The 15,356-nt window shown below is 45.9% G+C and overlaps 1 protein-coding gene across 3 annotated transcripts in view; it reads right to left on the reverse strand.

The window, feature by feature from the left end:
• H6PD (hexose-6-phosphate dehydrogenase/glucose 1-dehydrogenase) overlaps positions 1–13,356 on the reverse strand; it is a 74,458-nt gene extending 61,102 nt beyond the window's left edge. Inside the window, exons 1-2 of one of the 3 annotated variants that reach the window (XM_007493024.2) lie at positions 13,020–13,134; positions 2,552–2,658 (exon numbers count right to left, since the gene is read on the reverse strand). Coding sequence is in view for 1 of the 3 variants with exons in the window: in XM_007493026.3 (XP_007493088.2) it covers positions 13,020–13,341 (322 nt within the window). In the remaining 2 variants the exon portion in view is untranslated. Of the gene's footprint in view, positions 1–2,551; positions 2,659–11,616; positions 11,946–13,019 lie in introns of those variants that run through there. The other 2 variants (XM_007493025.3, XM_007493026.3) reach the window with 2 other exon arrangements.
• Positions 13,357–15,356: the final 2,000 nt, after the last annotated feature.

Consider the following 15,356-nt stretch of genomic DNA (forward strand, 5'->3'; position numbering starts at 1 on the left):
GAGACTAAAGGCTATATTCTAAGGCATTTCAGACTCCAATGGTTTATAAAAATCTCTGTATTCTATTGCATTTTTTTGTTATGGTTTAACTTTGTGATTTTAAGTTCATATATTACTGGATTCAATATTATTCTGCTTGAACTGAAGGTTGATTGAATTTATTTTGAATGTACTGAGTTTTGAAATTCTGTTGTTTTTCCCCTATAACTATTGAACAAATATTGTGAATAAGCCCATATATGAAAAAACAGTTTTTCTATTTTGCCTTTGTAAAATTGTCATAGAGATAGATGGACTTCTTCAGAACTGGTTATAATTGTATTAACAACCTTGGAAAATTTTAATGTGAAAAATATGTTTATTACCAAGGTTGAAAGATTGCTATGTTTGTAAAAATTGTGACAAATGTCCATCAATTCATAGGTTTTAAAAATGTCATACAGCAACTTATGTGAAATATGAAAGTGTGTTTGTTTGCTATTGTAATTAATTCGGCTATTGAGAATTTGGGGGATTTTGATATCTACATATTTGTACTACTGTATTTTTTAAAAAATGAAAAATTGTTAACCTTGTTCAATTCATTTGCCTTCTACTCACAGTGATCATGGCCAGATATTAAGAGGAAATGGATCTCATTTTTGGTGAGAAAGCCTTGCATTTTATATTTTCTTAGCTGACACAGAGTGTCAATGATTAAAAGCTATATTTTTGAATTTTTTCTTTTTATTTCGATTTTTCTGATGTCTTTTAATATCTCTTACCAATTGATTCATATACCTCATACCTCAGCCATGCATCCCTAAGTGATCCTTTTTTTTTTAAATCACCCTCTTAACGGGGGGAATGTAAAAAATATCATTATTTAAATTGCAAAGTTTAAATTCCTTTTGAGAAGAATTTTAGGTAAAGAAGATGCTACATCTCTGAATCCAGAACTGAACTGTTGGAGAGGCCACCATGAAGAAGCCTCCAGACCACAAGTTGCACAAAATTGAACTTTGGGTGTGGTTGATTGAACATTTATTTGTATCTGTACTTTCATGCCAAAGGGGACTGCCCCCTAACTGGCTCTTTGTCAATGCATTCAGCAATTATTGGTTTTATTCTTTTGTTTCTCTTATCCTCAAATTATTGTAATCTTTAAATTGATTATGTTTTCATGATCCTTTGGAAAAAAATTAATTTTTTTCAAACGATAAAACGGAGGAATGTAAAAAATAGACTCGAATACAGGACTACAATCCCCACGAGCCTTTGCTCCACTTCCCCAGAATGCCTTGTAATCTCACTTGGGCCAAGATCAAGAAGGTATTTAAGCTGATTCAAAGGCTTTAGAGGCTCGCTCTTGGACTTCCATTTGGGGCAGATGTGGCTCTTTCCATAATGTAAGTGAGGTTGTGTCTAGGCCTCTCTGTGGCCTGGACACGTGTTTTCTTATCCTGTATTTTCTTTAATCCTTAATAAACCTCTAAAAAATATAATACTCCTAGCATAGAGAGAAACTAATTTCTACCTGCCTCAATCTCCCCATATATTCCCTAAATTTTAATCTTTACAGTTTTCTTTACACTACTACTAATAAATGTTTATTGACTAAAAAATTAAAAAGAATAAACATAATAAACATTTTTATACTAACATGATACGAACTTCATTTTTGGTGGAAATGACAAACCACTTCAGGATCTTTGCCAAGAAAACTCCTAACGAGGGCCACAGAGAGTCAGACACCACTGAACAATGACCACAAGCAGCACCTCCCTCAAAGGGACTAATTGAGATAACATTTAAAAGCACTTAGTACAATGCCAGGCATATAGCCAACACTATGTAAATGTTAGCTATTATATTATTAAGGGGCTTGCCCAAAGCCACACAAGAAAGATCATAGGTGGAGACTGGACTGGGTGAGGGTTCTAATTTTGTTCCTTACTGTGTGACCTTGGACAAGTCATTATAAGTCTCCCAACTGTAGAAGAGGATATCTAAGCACTAAGTCATAAAATCATCAGTTTAGACTTGGAACAGACCTGAAGGCACCTGGTCCAACACTCTCTCCTTTTTCCATCTTTCCCCAACTTTCCATCTAAGAACACTAAGGTCCATGGAGGTTAAGTGCTTTCCCAAGTTTACACAGGTGGGATTTGAACCTAGGACCTGCCTCCAGAGCCAGTGTCCTGATCTCTAAAACATAGTGATCTCGATTGATTCTTGGTTCCCTAGAGCCTTGCTGGTGAAGCTGTGGCACCTGTGCACAGCCGGCACGCAGGGCACTGCTCCATTTCCCCTCTTCCCGTTGCCTGAGGGCATTTTTCTGCATACTCCACTCCTCTGTCCAGTCACCCAAAGCAAGCACTTTCTCCCTCAAATATCTCCAGTAGTGGAGGGAGAAGGGAGGGAGGGCTCACAGAGAGCTTGAATTTGCCCTCTGGGCACTCAAACTGGGAAAAGGTTCACCAACCCTGCCCTAGAGGATCCTGGGAAGTTTCTTAGCCCCTCTACCTTGGACTTGAGAAATCCCTGCCAGGTTTGTGGGGAACAGACTCACCTTTGCAAGTTCAGGAATCTACCAGGCTCCCAAAGGGTCTGTGGGAGAGCCAGCCCCGCTAGAGGCTCCCGATGGGCTTCGCCTCTTGGTTCTCCCCTTTGCTCTCCCTGTAGAGAGAAGCAGATGGCAATGGGTCAACAGAACAGAAACTCTGTCTGAGCCAATGATTACAAACCAAACAAATGTGGGAGATAGAGAGAGCCCAGCCAACAGAGAGGTTTCCAGTAAACGGGTTGAAGAACTGGATCCTATCTCCATTCCGAGCAAGGGAGGGACTAAGAGGCGAGGCGAGGCTCCGGCTAGACTCAGCCTCCACATCCCACCTCCCTCTCTCACTCCCCCTTTATTTACTCTGCCAAAGCAGGAAGGAGAAGGGGCTAGTCAAGACGGGAAGTTTTCTGTTGGATCCCTCACTTGCACCTGGCATTTTTCAAAGAGTGAACAGAAGTGAAATAGCAAACATTTGCTTTCTTTTAGAAATTTTCTTTTTTGAGAGACAGCCACACAAATATGGGAGATAGGAGAGTGAGGGTCAGATTCAGAAAGACCTGAGTTCAAGTCCTGCTTCTCATGGTAGTCATGCGAACCTCAGTTTCTTCATCTATAAAAATAGGAGAGATGTGTTCATTTAAGGTGCTCCCACATAATGAAGCTCTCCCCAAAAATGCAAATTGGTCTCCTCTCTGCAATTTACAGTCTTAGATGACTGTCTGGAGCACTGGGAAATAGTTAATAAGCATTTACTATGCACCTACTGTGTACCAGGCACTGTGCTAAGTGCTAGGGGTAAAAGAATGGAAAAGAGGGAGTTTACAATCTAATATGCCCAAAAAAGCTGAAGGGGAGGGAGTTGGGGGTTGTGTTACCCAGTTGGGACTGGGGCATGATGGAGGAATCAAAGGAGTCTAAAATAAGTACAACCCCCTGAGAAATGAAGGATGGCTGTCCTGCCCCAACCCGAACTTAAATGGAGGTGTTAGGCAAAGCAGTCAAGAAACATTTGTTGTTTTCAGTCGTGTCCAACTCTTTGTGAGCCCATCTGGGGTTTCTTGGCAAAGAGATGGGAGTAAATTGCCATTTCCTTCTCTGACTCATTTTACAGATGGAGAAACTGAGGCAAACAGGGTGAAGTGACTTACCTAGGGCCACACAGCTAATAAGTATCTGAAGCCAGATTTGAACCCAAGAAGAAGAGTCTTCCTGACTCTGAGCCTGGCCCTCTATCCATTGGGCCACCTATTGCCCCCAATATGCCAATATGCATTTCTTAAAGTGCCTACTATGTGCCACAGACTAAGCTATGTGCTGGGAAAACAAAGACTTCCAAGAGCTCACAGTCTAAGGAATCAGTGCATTTCTCAATTCATTACTGCATTTAGATTATCAGGGAATCATAGATTTTGATCATAAAGAGGCCTCAGGTGTCCCCATTTTATAGATGAGGAAACTGAGCCCAAGGGACAAAACAGCACTTAGCCATCAACTAGTCAATCAACACTGTTAAGCACTTACTGTGTGCCAGTAGGTGCTTGATAAATGTTCATCCATTGACTGGCCAAGGTATCATGTCTGCTAAATGGCTGAGACTGGATTAGAACCCAGACCTTTAACTCCAAACCTTTCTTTTTTATTTTTTTAACCCCTTACCTTCTGTCTTGGAGTCAATACTGTGTATTAGTTCCAAGGCAGAAAAGTGGGAAGGGCTAGGCAATGGGGGTCAAGTGACTTGCCCAGGGTCACCCAGCTGGGAAGTGTCTGAGGCCAGATTTGAACCCAGCCTGGCTCTCCATCCACTGAGCTACCCAAATCTTTCTTGTCCCAAACTCATTTCTCAAAATCCTGTAAAGGAGGGAGCAGGTTGTTCAGAGAGTCCTCCTATCAGATGTCCCCCCACAGTGGAGGTGACCCTGGGCTCTCCAAGGCTTTGCCAATTGAGCCCAACTCTAGCCAAGTCCCACAGGGCTGGAAAGGCTTTGGGGACAGGCCTGGCAAGGAGCAGCAGACCTCTGTCTGGAGAGACTGGCCACCAGAAGATTGGATTGGGGTGATGGATTTTTTGGCTGCAAAAACTCTAATAAAGCAGAGAAAATGTCCAATCTGCGTCAACAGAGAAAGAGGTCCATGTGGACCAGACCACAGCTCCTTAAAACACCCAAGGACATGCCCTATAGATAATAACTCCCCTGGAGGTATAGTCAGTGGGACAGCTGGGAAGCTCAATAGATAGAGAAGACTGGAGTCAGGAGGATCTGGGTTCGAATTTGACCTCAAACACTTCCTAATGATGTGACCCTGGACAAGTCACTGAACCTCCAATTGACTAGACCTTCCCATTCTTCTGCCTTGGAACCACTAATTAGCATTGATTCTAAAACAGAAGGTAAGGGGTTAAAAAAAGAAAATGGTATTCATTTGGATTTCTTCAGCATTTTCAAATTTGTTGTTTATTTTTTATCTTTGCATCCAGGGTCCTTAACCCAGTGCTTGCCACACAACAGGTGCTTAATAATGACTCATGGATTTGCTTTCCTCAAACTAGCTCTACAAGGGAGTGAGGACGAGTGTTATTCTTCTCGTTTTACAGATGGGGAAACAGAGGCTCCCAGAGGGAAAGAGATTTGTCCAAGCTCGCACAGCTCCTAAACAGGATTAGCTTTACACCTCTGTGATCCATCCTCCAAACTGGTCTGACCATGTCGTTCCCCTACTCAAAAACAGTGCCTCTAGGATCAAATCTTTTCCTGCCATTTAAAATCTTTCCCAATATGGCTCCCTCCCATTTTCCTGGCCTTTGACAGTATACACATAACCACGGGACCCCTGGACAGTTAGGGGGTGAAGTGGATAGAGCACCAGACCTAGAGTCAAGAAGCCATAAATTCAAAGCCTCAGACACTTGCTAGCTGGAGGACCCTGGGCAAGTCACTTAACCCTGTTGGCCTCAGTTTCCTCCTTTGTAAAATGAGCCGGAGAAGAAAATGGCAAACGGCTCCAGTATCTCTGCCAAGAAAACCCCAAATGGAGTCACAAAGAGTCAGATATCGCCATAAGAGGCCAAGGTCCCCAGGCTTAGGGTTTGGCCAGAAGTCAACTAGGAAGGGCCACACTAGTAGGTCCCCATTAGGGAGCTGGAAAGGATCGGCCCCCAGAAGTTGCAGGCATGTCCCAGCTTCCCTCCATGATGACCTACAGACAGAGGTATTGGGGGGAGGAGAATTGCCAAACACGTCTATTTGAGTAGTGATGACTGCGGACCTTGGACAAGCAGCCTTGAACAGGACGTGCCCGTCCATGTGAGATGCTTTGTCCAAAGGGTCATTTGCCCAGAGGCGCTGGGCACCAGCCCAGATCACAGACAGCTCCTTTCTGTTCAAAAATGAGATCGCCATGTGTGCCCGGAGAGGCTCCGAGTCCTCCCTGAAACACGCAGGTCTCAGTTTACCCCCAGAGAAACACTTCTCTGCCACAGCCACGGAAACTTGTGGATGTTCATCGTAACTCATCTATTCCCAAGTCAGAGCATGGAAGGTCACCCCTCCCTGGTACAGAATGTCCTCAACACCACCTGCCTGACTGCCTCGCTCCTGGCTCATCTCGGCTCTTCTTCTGCCTCCCCAGTGGGTCCTCTCTGCTCAGGCCACAACTGAAGTCAGACCCTAGAAGCCAACCAGTGAAGGTGCCTACAAAGCACAGCTGCAGAGGGTATAGTCTAAGCATGTTCTGTACAGAGTATGAAGCCTTCCCTTCCCCTCCCGATATCCCCATCCTTCCAGCCACCCAGGGAGTCATCTTTGCCTCCTTCCCTTCTCTCATCGCCCAAACACAAAGGTGAGCTCATTTTCTCTAGCCAGCCCCCATTCTTGGCACCTCCTCTTCACTGACTGACCTCCCCGGCTTCCTTTGGGTCCCAACTAAAATCCTACCCTCTCCAGGAAGCCTTCCCCAACCCTGGGAACTTCAGTGCCTTCTTTCCGTTAATCACCTCCGATCATCTGGTTGAGTATTTGCTTTGTATATACTGTATTTGTTTGCATGATGTTTCCTACTTTAGATTGTAAACTCCTTGAAGACAGGGACCGTCTTTTATCTCTTTTTGCATCCCTTCTGCATAGCGCAGTTCCTGGTAGTAGGCACTAAATGTTCATTGATTTGGTCAAATCCAACTCTATAAACTTTTTTGCACCCAGTCCCTTCCCTCTCTCTCTCTCTCTCTCTCTCTCTCTCTCTCTCTCTCTCTCTCTCTCTCTCTCTCTCTCTCTTTATTATACTCTCTCTCCCCCTTTCCTTCCTACCCCTTTTCTCTCTGTCCCTCCCCCTTCTGTTTTCCCCCTTCTGTCTGTCCTCCTCTTTTCCTCCTTTCATCTCTTGCACTTCCTCTCTCTCTCTGTCTCTCTCTCTCCCTTCTCTCTCTCCCTCTCTCTGTCTATCTGTCTCTCTCCATCTTTGTCTCTCTTTCTTTCCATCTCTGTGTCCCTTCCCTCCCTCCCTCCCTCTCTCTTTGTCCCTCTATCTCTCCCTCTCTTCCTTCCCCCTCCCTCTATCTCTCTGTCTTTCTCAGTCTCTCTTTCTCTCTCACCATCTTTGTCTCTCTTTCTCTCCATCTCTGTGTCCCTTCCCTCCCTCCCTCTCTCTTTGTCCCTCTATCTCTCCCTCTCTTCCTTCCCCCTCCCTCTATCTCTCTGTCTTTCTCAGTCTCTCTCTCTCTCACCATCTTTGTCTCTCTTTCTCTCCATCTCTGTGTCCCTTCCCTCCCTCCCTCTCTCTCTCTTTGTCCCTCTATCTCTCCCTCTCTTCCTTCCCCCTCCCTCTATCTCTCTGTCTTTCTCAGTCTCTCTCTCTCTCACCATCTTTGTCTCTCTTTCTCTCCATCTCTGTGTCCCTTCCCTCCCTCCCTCTCTCTTTGTCCCTCTATCTCTCCCTCTCCTCCTTCCCCCTCCCTCTATCTCTCTGTCTTTCTCAGTCTCTGTCTCTCTCTTCTGTCTGTCTGTCTGTCTGTCTGTCTGTCTGTCTGTCTGTCTGTCTGTCTGTCTCTCTCTCTCTCTCTCTCTCTCCAAACACACACAGACATACATACAGCATCCTGGTTTAGACCCTCTTTATCTCTTGCCTGGACCATCATACTAATTTTTTTAAACCTTTATCTTTTGTATGTATATAACAACACAACACACTTCAGGTTGTACTTAATTTAAAAATGTGTATATAAGAGCAAATGTTCTGAATGTGGCCTGAATCATAACCTTAAAATTAATACTATCAGTTCCAAGGCAGAAGAGCTGAAAGGGCTAGACAATTGGAATTAAGTGATTTGCCCAGCTTCACAAAGCTAGGAACTGTCGGAAGTCCCATTTGAACCCAGGACCTCTTGTCTCCTGGCCTGGCTTTCTATGCGTTGAGCCCCCTAGCTGCCCCTCCCGTCTTACTGGTTTTTATCATTTCCAGTTTCTACCCTTTCAGTCTCAAATCCATCCTCTCCACAGCTGCCAAAGTGATATCCCTCAAACTGAGGTCTGCCTAAGCTCATGTATCTTCAGAAGCTCCCTATTGTCCTGGGAATGACATGCAGAGTCCTCAAACTGGCATTTAAAGCCCTCGATCTCCTGGCTCCCATCTATCTTTCCAGATGTCTCTCCCATTTCTCTCCCATGTTCCCCATTCCAGTCCAACCGGCCTGCCTCCTGCAGATGGAGGGCGGACTGTGGGCGCAGAAAGACACATATGCTGTGGACAGGGCATTGACTTATTCTGTCTAACTGTCCTCGCTTGGGACAAGGGAAGGTCCTATCAGTGAGGGTGGGGAGGGAAGGAGATCTTTGGGAAGTGAACCTGACTTTTAACAAGAATATAAATAAACATAAAAAGAGCAATCAACACAAAGATAAGACCAAAAGCCTAAGCCACCATAAAGTCCTGTTTATCCACCAAACACAGGAACCTATCTCCTACCTTCAGGCCTTTGCAGATGTGGTTTCCCCACGCCTGGAATGCACTCCCTCCTCACCTCAGCCTCTTAGAATCCCCAGCTTTCTTTTTCAAAGCTCAGTCAAGGGGCCCTTTCCAAGCCCCTCAGTTATCAGAACTCTCAGTTATTCCTCTCACTTATCACTTTACAGATGAGGAAACTGAGGCAAACAAGGCTAAGTGACTAAGTGTCTGAGGCTGGATTTAAACTCGGGTCTTAAAGCACTTAGAGGTGCTCCATTAGTCTCCAGAAAATACTTTGTACTTGTATGAATGCTGAATGCCCCTAGTAGACACCCGAGGGCAAGGATGATTTCCTTTTTGCCTTCACATCCCCAGAACCTTGTAGTGCCTTGGACCTTTGGACAGGACCTGTGGTTTCCTTGGTATCAGTAACTCCCTCTTCTAAAGCAGAATAGCCCTCTGGGGCTTCTAGGGAGTGACCTGGGGCATAGATAAGCCCAAGGATGCCCTTGGGTCTCACATCCAATAGGTGGCAGAGGCAAGCCTCGAGAGGGACTTTCTGCAGCAACCTAGGTCTTGTTTTGATGCATCTCTCTTAGCATAGATCCAACAGCTGCTACACTAATAAATAACAAACATCCTGTATGAAGTATGTAACAAATTCTGATTTAGACTTCGAAGACCTGAGATCAAATCCTGCCTCTGCTTCTTGATACTGATGTGACCTTAGGGATGAGTCCCTGCTCTCACTCGAGGTCTAGATTTCCTCATCTGTTCACTGAGGGCAGGACTAGATGAGCTCAAAAACCCCTTTCTGATGGAAAACCACTAAGAGATCCAAATAAGAAACAATATGGTGGTGCCCATTTAGTGGCTCCCAAACTCCTGCTAAAAATTCTTCAATGGCACTTTAAGCAGTAAATAATTACAGAATATCACAAATAATGGAGCAGCTAGGGAGAGAATAGAGCAAGGGGGCTGGTATCAGGAAGACCCGAGTTCAAATCCAGCTTCAGGCATTTATTAGCTGTGTGACTCTGAGCAAGTTACTTAACCCTGTTTGCCTCAGTTTCCTTATCTGTAAAATGAGCTGGAAAAAGAAATGGCAAATCACTCCAGGATCTTTGCCAAGGAAACCTCAAATGGGGTCACAGAGAACTGGATAGGTCTAAAAAAATGGATGAACAAAAAATGACTGGATGAATAGTATATTCAGTTAATGTGGTTAATGTGGAGAGCAGGAGGATTACAACATATTTTTGTCATTGATGCTGAAAGGGGTTTGAGGAACCAAAAGGAGACACTGGCATAGTCAATGGAATCAAGAAGACCCGGGTTCAACTCCTGCCTCAGCCTGGACATATAAATTAAAATAAGTGACCACAGATGATTCCCTTAACCTCACAGGGTCCCCATCTACTCCTTAAGACTAGCAATTCAATTTAAGGAGCACAGTTGAGGCACTGGGGATGGAAAGAGAAAAAGAGCAAGCCCCTGTCCCCGAGGAGCTTACGGTCTACTGGCGGTCAAGTTTCTGATAAGACAATATTTCGGGAATACATTTTGGGGATCGAGATGGGAGTTTTCACACTGGGAGCACTCACCAGACCCACAATCTGGATACCTCCCCCCCCCCCCCCAGGCTCAAAAAGAAGCCTAAGCCCTGACTTGTTCCAGGGCCTGAGCAGGACAGGAGCCACAAGGTGGCATCACTCCATGTGCTAACACTGCAGGTCTCCCCACTCCGCAGAGGCATCTGGGCACCAATGCAGTAACTGATGGGGCTCTGGAAGCTGCATCAGCCTTTAACCTCGGAGAGGACACTTCGTAACCGGCTGCCTGCCAAGGGGGCACTTAAAATGGTGGAAAATCGAGCATCTGCTGCCAGTGCTTGAAGCAGAAAATTATATCTGCTCTGCCAGGCATTCAATTCAATTAAATCAATGGATATTAAGATGTGAGGCAATATGTCATAGTGGATAGACATTTTCTAGGAAGCTCTGAGTTCAAGTCTTACCTCTGCCTCTGACATATAGCATTTTGGTTCTGTGACATCTCAGGACTACAGACAGCTCCTAAGATGATATTAAGTTGCACAACAGTTGCTAATACCTATGTACTGGGTATCATATTGCTTGCCTTCCCCATGGGTGGAAGAGAATTTGAAACTCAAATTTTTAAAATAAATGTTAAAAAGGAATTCTTTTTTAAATTAAAAAACTATAACAGCTGTTAATAGAGGCCACTTGTGTGTTTGAAAAGGAAGGACTTGAGTTAGAAGACTTGGGTTCAAAGTCCACCTTTGACATCCATGTGGCCTTGGGAAAGGCACTTCCTGGGTTTCAGTTTCCCCATCCATAAAATGTAAGATGACCTCTGAGGTCTCTGGGATTAATGATCCAATGATCTGTACTGGTGATCAAAGACCAAAAAAGACAAAAATATAAAACACTAACCAAGCTGGGTGCCAGGGTTCCAAAGAGAGACACAAGGAAGATGCTAACCATCAGTGGAAAAGGGTCCTGGATTCAGAATCAGGAGCCCCAGGTTCACATCCAAACCCTGCTATCTAAAGTCAAAGTCCTACAATGGAAAGTGCATCGGTGGGGGAAGATAGGTGGCTCAGGAGAACTGAGAACCAGATCTAGAGACAGGAGGTCCTGGGTTCAAATTTGACCCCAGACATTTCCTAGCTGTGTAACCTTGGACAAGTCACTTAACTCCCATTGCCTAGCCCTTTCCTGCTCTTCTGCCTTGGAACCAATACACAGTATTGCTTCTAAGATGGAAGGTAAGGGTTAAAAAAATGCAGTGGCATTCAAGTCAGGATCTGAGTTCAAAAACTGCCACAATCAGACACCAGTTATGCAATTCCAATCAAATTACTTGACCTTTGAGCTGCTTTCTATATAATGAAAGGGTTGGATTTTATGACTTCTACGATCTCTTAACACTAAAATCCAATAACCCATGCAATGTCGGCTCTTTCTACTCTTTGGAGGCAGAGGATCTGAGTAGGAATCTTCCCTCTACAACCTTGGGAAAGTCACCCAATTTCCCTGATCCTCCAAAGCCCCCAGAGCCCTCATAGGACCTGCTCTCAAGAACAGAAAGAACCTTTGGAGGTCATCTGGTCCCACCTCTCCATTTCACAGATGAGTAAACAGATCCTTAGAGATTGCGGGGCTCCCAAGGTCGCATAGGCAGCCAATGTCAAGGCGAGGATTCCGAGGGCTCTTTTCAAAAGCAGAATGTAAGTTCCTCTAACTCTACACGGTTTCGGTTTTCGGTGTATCGGTAGCCCCGGGGAAGAGGATTGTTGGGTTGGGATCGGCCTCGGCGAACCCTAGGCTTTGGGGAGGCCCCTCAGTCCCAACGGCTTTCACATTCTACCAAAATGCTGCTCCTTCTGGGGTGGCCCGAAGTTTGCGCCACAGGAAGCCCAAAGGGGACGTGCCCGGGAGGTGGCGGGGTGAGGGTGAGGGGAGGGGAATGGTGCGGGGGCGGGGGAGGCGTTGCAGTTTATTAAAGTCTGCAGAATTCGCTCATCGGCCCGGGAATGTGACAGGAAGGCTCTCCTCCACTCGGCCAAGGGACCATTTTAATCACAGGGAGTGGATGGGCTCATGTATCATTGGGAGGCGCAACCACTCCGGCCCCACTCCAGCACGCCCATGCAGTCAGCTTATAAATAAAACCTTTGGCGGGAGGAGCCCCGGGAAGGGGACGGCAGGGCCTCGGGGCAAACTGCAGCCTACTGCGGCTAGACTGTCAGAGCCAGACCCGCGCCAAGGCCGGTGGATTTTGGGAAATATTGAAGGGTTAAGGCAAAAATTCTGCTGATTCAGTGCAGAGGGTGGGGGTGGGGTGCGGAGAGGCTTTTCCAGTCCAGAACCCTAGGGGAAACCGGGCACCAGTGGCCATCCCTCTCCACGTGACTGTTCCTGCCTTCCCGATACACTTGGACACCCGCACATCCACACGCACGCGCGCACGCACACGCTCATTCCCAGTTCAGCTCTAGAGCCGAAAGCCTCTCGCGGGGGTCTCCAGTCCCTAGATGGGCGCACAGATCCTCAGCCCGGGAATTTTGCGGACAGTCAGTGTCACAGGGAGGGCATTTGGGTTCAAGGATAGCGGAAACTTGCTGGGAGCTGAGGCTGGGCCCAGGCCAGCAACCCTGGAAATGACAATCCAGGCCTGCCTTCTGGGGGCTACCGCCTACCCCCAGCACCAGGCCAGCTTTGAACTAGCCCAGGGGCTAGGTTAGTCCAAAAATGCCAAGCAAGCCCCTGGTGCAATGCACCTGGGCTCGCGGGTGCCAGCAGGTGCTGAGATCTCCAAGCACAGTTTCATTTTGCCAATGCGTGGGTGTGTGGAGAAATCAAGAAGGACCGGAATGGAATAAAGGGCTCCCCCAACCCGTCCCCGCCGTCCTCCCCAAGCCTGTCCTTTGCGGCTCTCCCCCCACTAAGGATGCGCTCATCTTCGGGGCTCCGCAGCTCTGGGAGGGTACATGCGCTCAGCCCGGGGCGGTACTCACCCTGGGGGTGCGGAAGCGCAAGGGAGCCCGGGCCAAGGCGCGCACTGGGGCCCCGGGGTGGAGGCAGCGGCAGCAGCCGGTAGGGCTGTCCCCGCCCACTCACGGGTGGCCCCAGAGAAGAGGGCGGGCCTTGCTGGTAAAGTCTTTGGTTAGGGGCTCCCTTACTCCCTTTTTGTCCGAGCGGGCGGGTGGGAAAGAACCAGAGAAAGCTAAGAACTCTCCCATCCACTATTCCCCCTTCCAGAGCCTGCCGCCGAGGGCTGAGATGGGTTATAGCCTCCGAGCCCGAGAAACGTGGGTTAGAGTTCTGCCTCAGACACATCCGTCGCCTAATTATTGCAGATTGATTGCTGATTGGCTGTATGAGCCTGTGCAGGATTGAGTGTTCCTCTATGTGTTTCCTCTCCCCTCACTGGGAGGAGTTTCTCTTATAAGCTCATGCCCCTCTTTGCACCCGCTCCCATCTTTTTTCTGGACAAGTTGTTGATTTGGGTTTCTGGAACTGGGCTTCCTTCGTGCACTGATCTCTAGAGTGGCTTGGTGTGGCTCAGTTCAAAACTTTCAAAAATAAAACAAAACTACGTGCATTGTTGATGCCTTTTGAAATAATCAAAATCATTGCACCCCTCTCCCACCCTCCAGAAGAAGAAAAACAATTAGATAAAGGCTCCGTGTGCAAAGTCTCCGAAGTATAAAAGTCTGTTCCCCTCTGATCTCTCTACATACTTTTTTTTAAACCCTTACCTTCTATCTTAGAATCGATACTAAGTATTGGTTCCAAGGCAGAAGAGCAGTAAGGCAACTGGGATTAGGTGACTTGCCCAGGGTCACACAGCTAGGAAATGTCTGAGGCCAAATTTGAACTCGGGACCTCCCATCTCTCATCCTGGCTCTCTAGTCAATGACCTACCTAGCTGCCTGACACACTTTTAAAATATCATTTTATCAACCAATAAGAAAGTATTTATTAAACACCCATTGAGTGCTAAGTGCTAAACACTGTGCCAGGTAGTGAGGACAGTAAGAGAAAAGTGAAAAACCTTGCTCTGGAAGAGAGGAAGGAGCATTTATAGAGAGCCTACCAAGTGTTGGCCATACTATATGCCAGACCATAAAAATATTATCTCAGCAGACCCCCACAACAACTCTAGGAGGAGGGGCTGTTATAATCTCCATTTTTCAATTGAGGAAACTGAGGCAGATAAGGGTTTAGTGACTTGTCCAGAGTCACACAGCTAGTACATACCTAACACTGGATTTGAACATAGGTCGACCTGACTCCATGCCTAGTACCCTATCCACTGCACCATCTAACGGCTTCTAAGGAGCTGTGGGATTGAGGATAGGGAGGGAGAGGTAGAAATAACACTTACAAATACATGTATATATCCCATAGATTTAGAATATAAACAAAGTCATTTTAGATGGAAGAGGGGCATATCATGAGGAAAGTTCAGAGCTTTAGAACTAAAAAGGATCTTAGAGGTTATCCAGTCTAATAGCCTCATTTGACAGATAAGGAAACTGAGGTCCAGACAGGTTAAATATTATATTTTTGTTTTTATACTACCTACCTTTCTGAATATATTCTTTTTCCTCCCCTGTCCAGCAACTCATCCCTTGTAAATATATTTAGAAATATAGATATCTGTATATATTTATATATGTATGTATATATTTAAATATATTGCTATTAAGTTGTATTCAATTCTTCTTGACTCCTTTTTGGGATTTTCTTGGTGGAGATACTGCAATAGTTTGCTATTTTTTTTCTCCAGCTCATTTTATAGAAAGGAAACCAGAACAAACAGGGTTAAGTGACTTGCCCAAGGTCACACAGCCTCTAAGTGTCAAAGGCCAGATTTGAACTCAAGAAGAGAGTCTTCCTGATTCCAGTCCTGGTATTCAAACCACTTTATCACCTCGATGCCCCTATTCCTCCCTTCCCCAAGAGACCCTCCTTTGATTCTTTGTTGTTCAGTTGTGCCTGATTCTTTGTAACTCTGTGGACCATCTCATGCCAATATTGTCTATGGGGTCTCCTTGGCAAAGATTCTGGAATGGTTTGCAGGTTTCCTTTTCGAGCTTATTTGACAGGTTTAGTGATTTGTCCAGGGCAAGCTAAGAAACTCCCATGCTTCAGACCCACCAGCCTCACCCTTCCTTCATTTCAAGAGTAGGGATTAGAGGCATAAACCAGGACTGGCTCAGTGCTTTCTTTGAACTCTCCTCCTGTGCTTGGGCTTTCTAATTTGGTAAGCTTCAGTTTCTTCACACATTTTTTAAAAAACCTACATTTCATCTTAGAATCAATCCTGTGCATTGGTTCCAAAGCAG

Source organism: Monodelphis domestica, chromosome 4 (genome assembly GCF_027887165.1).
Source record: "Monodelphis domestica isolate mMonDom1 chromosome 4, mMonDom1.pri, whole genome shotgun sequence".
In the NCBI taxonomy this organism is placed as follows: domain Eukaryota; kingdom Metazoa; phylum Chordata; class Mammalia; order Didelphimorphia; family Didelphidae; genus Monodelphis; species Monodelphis domestica.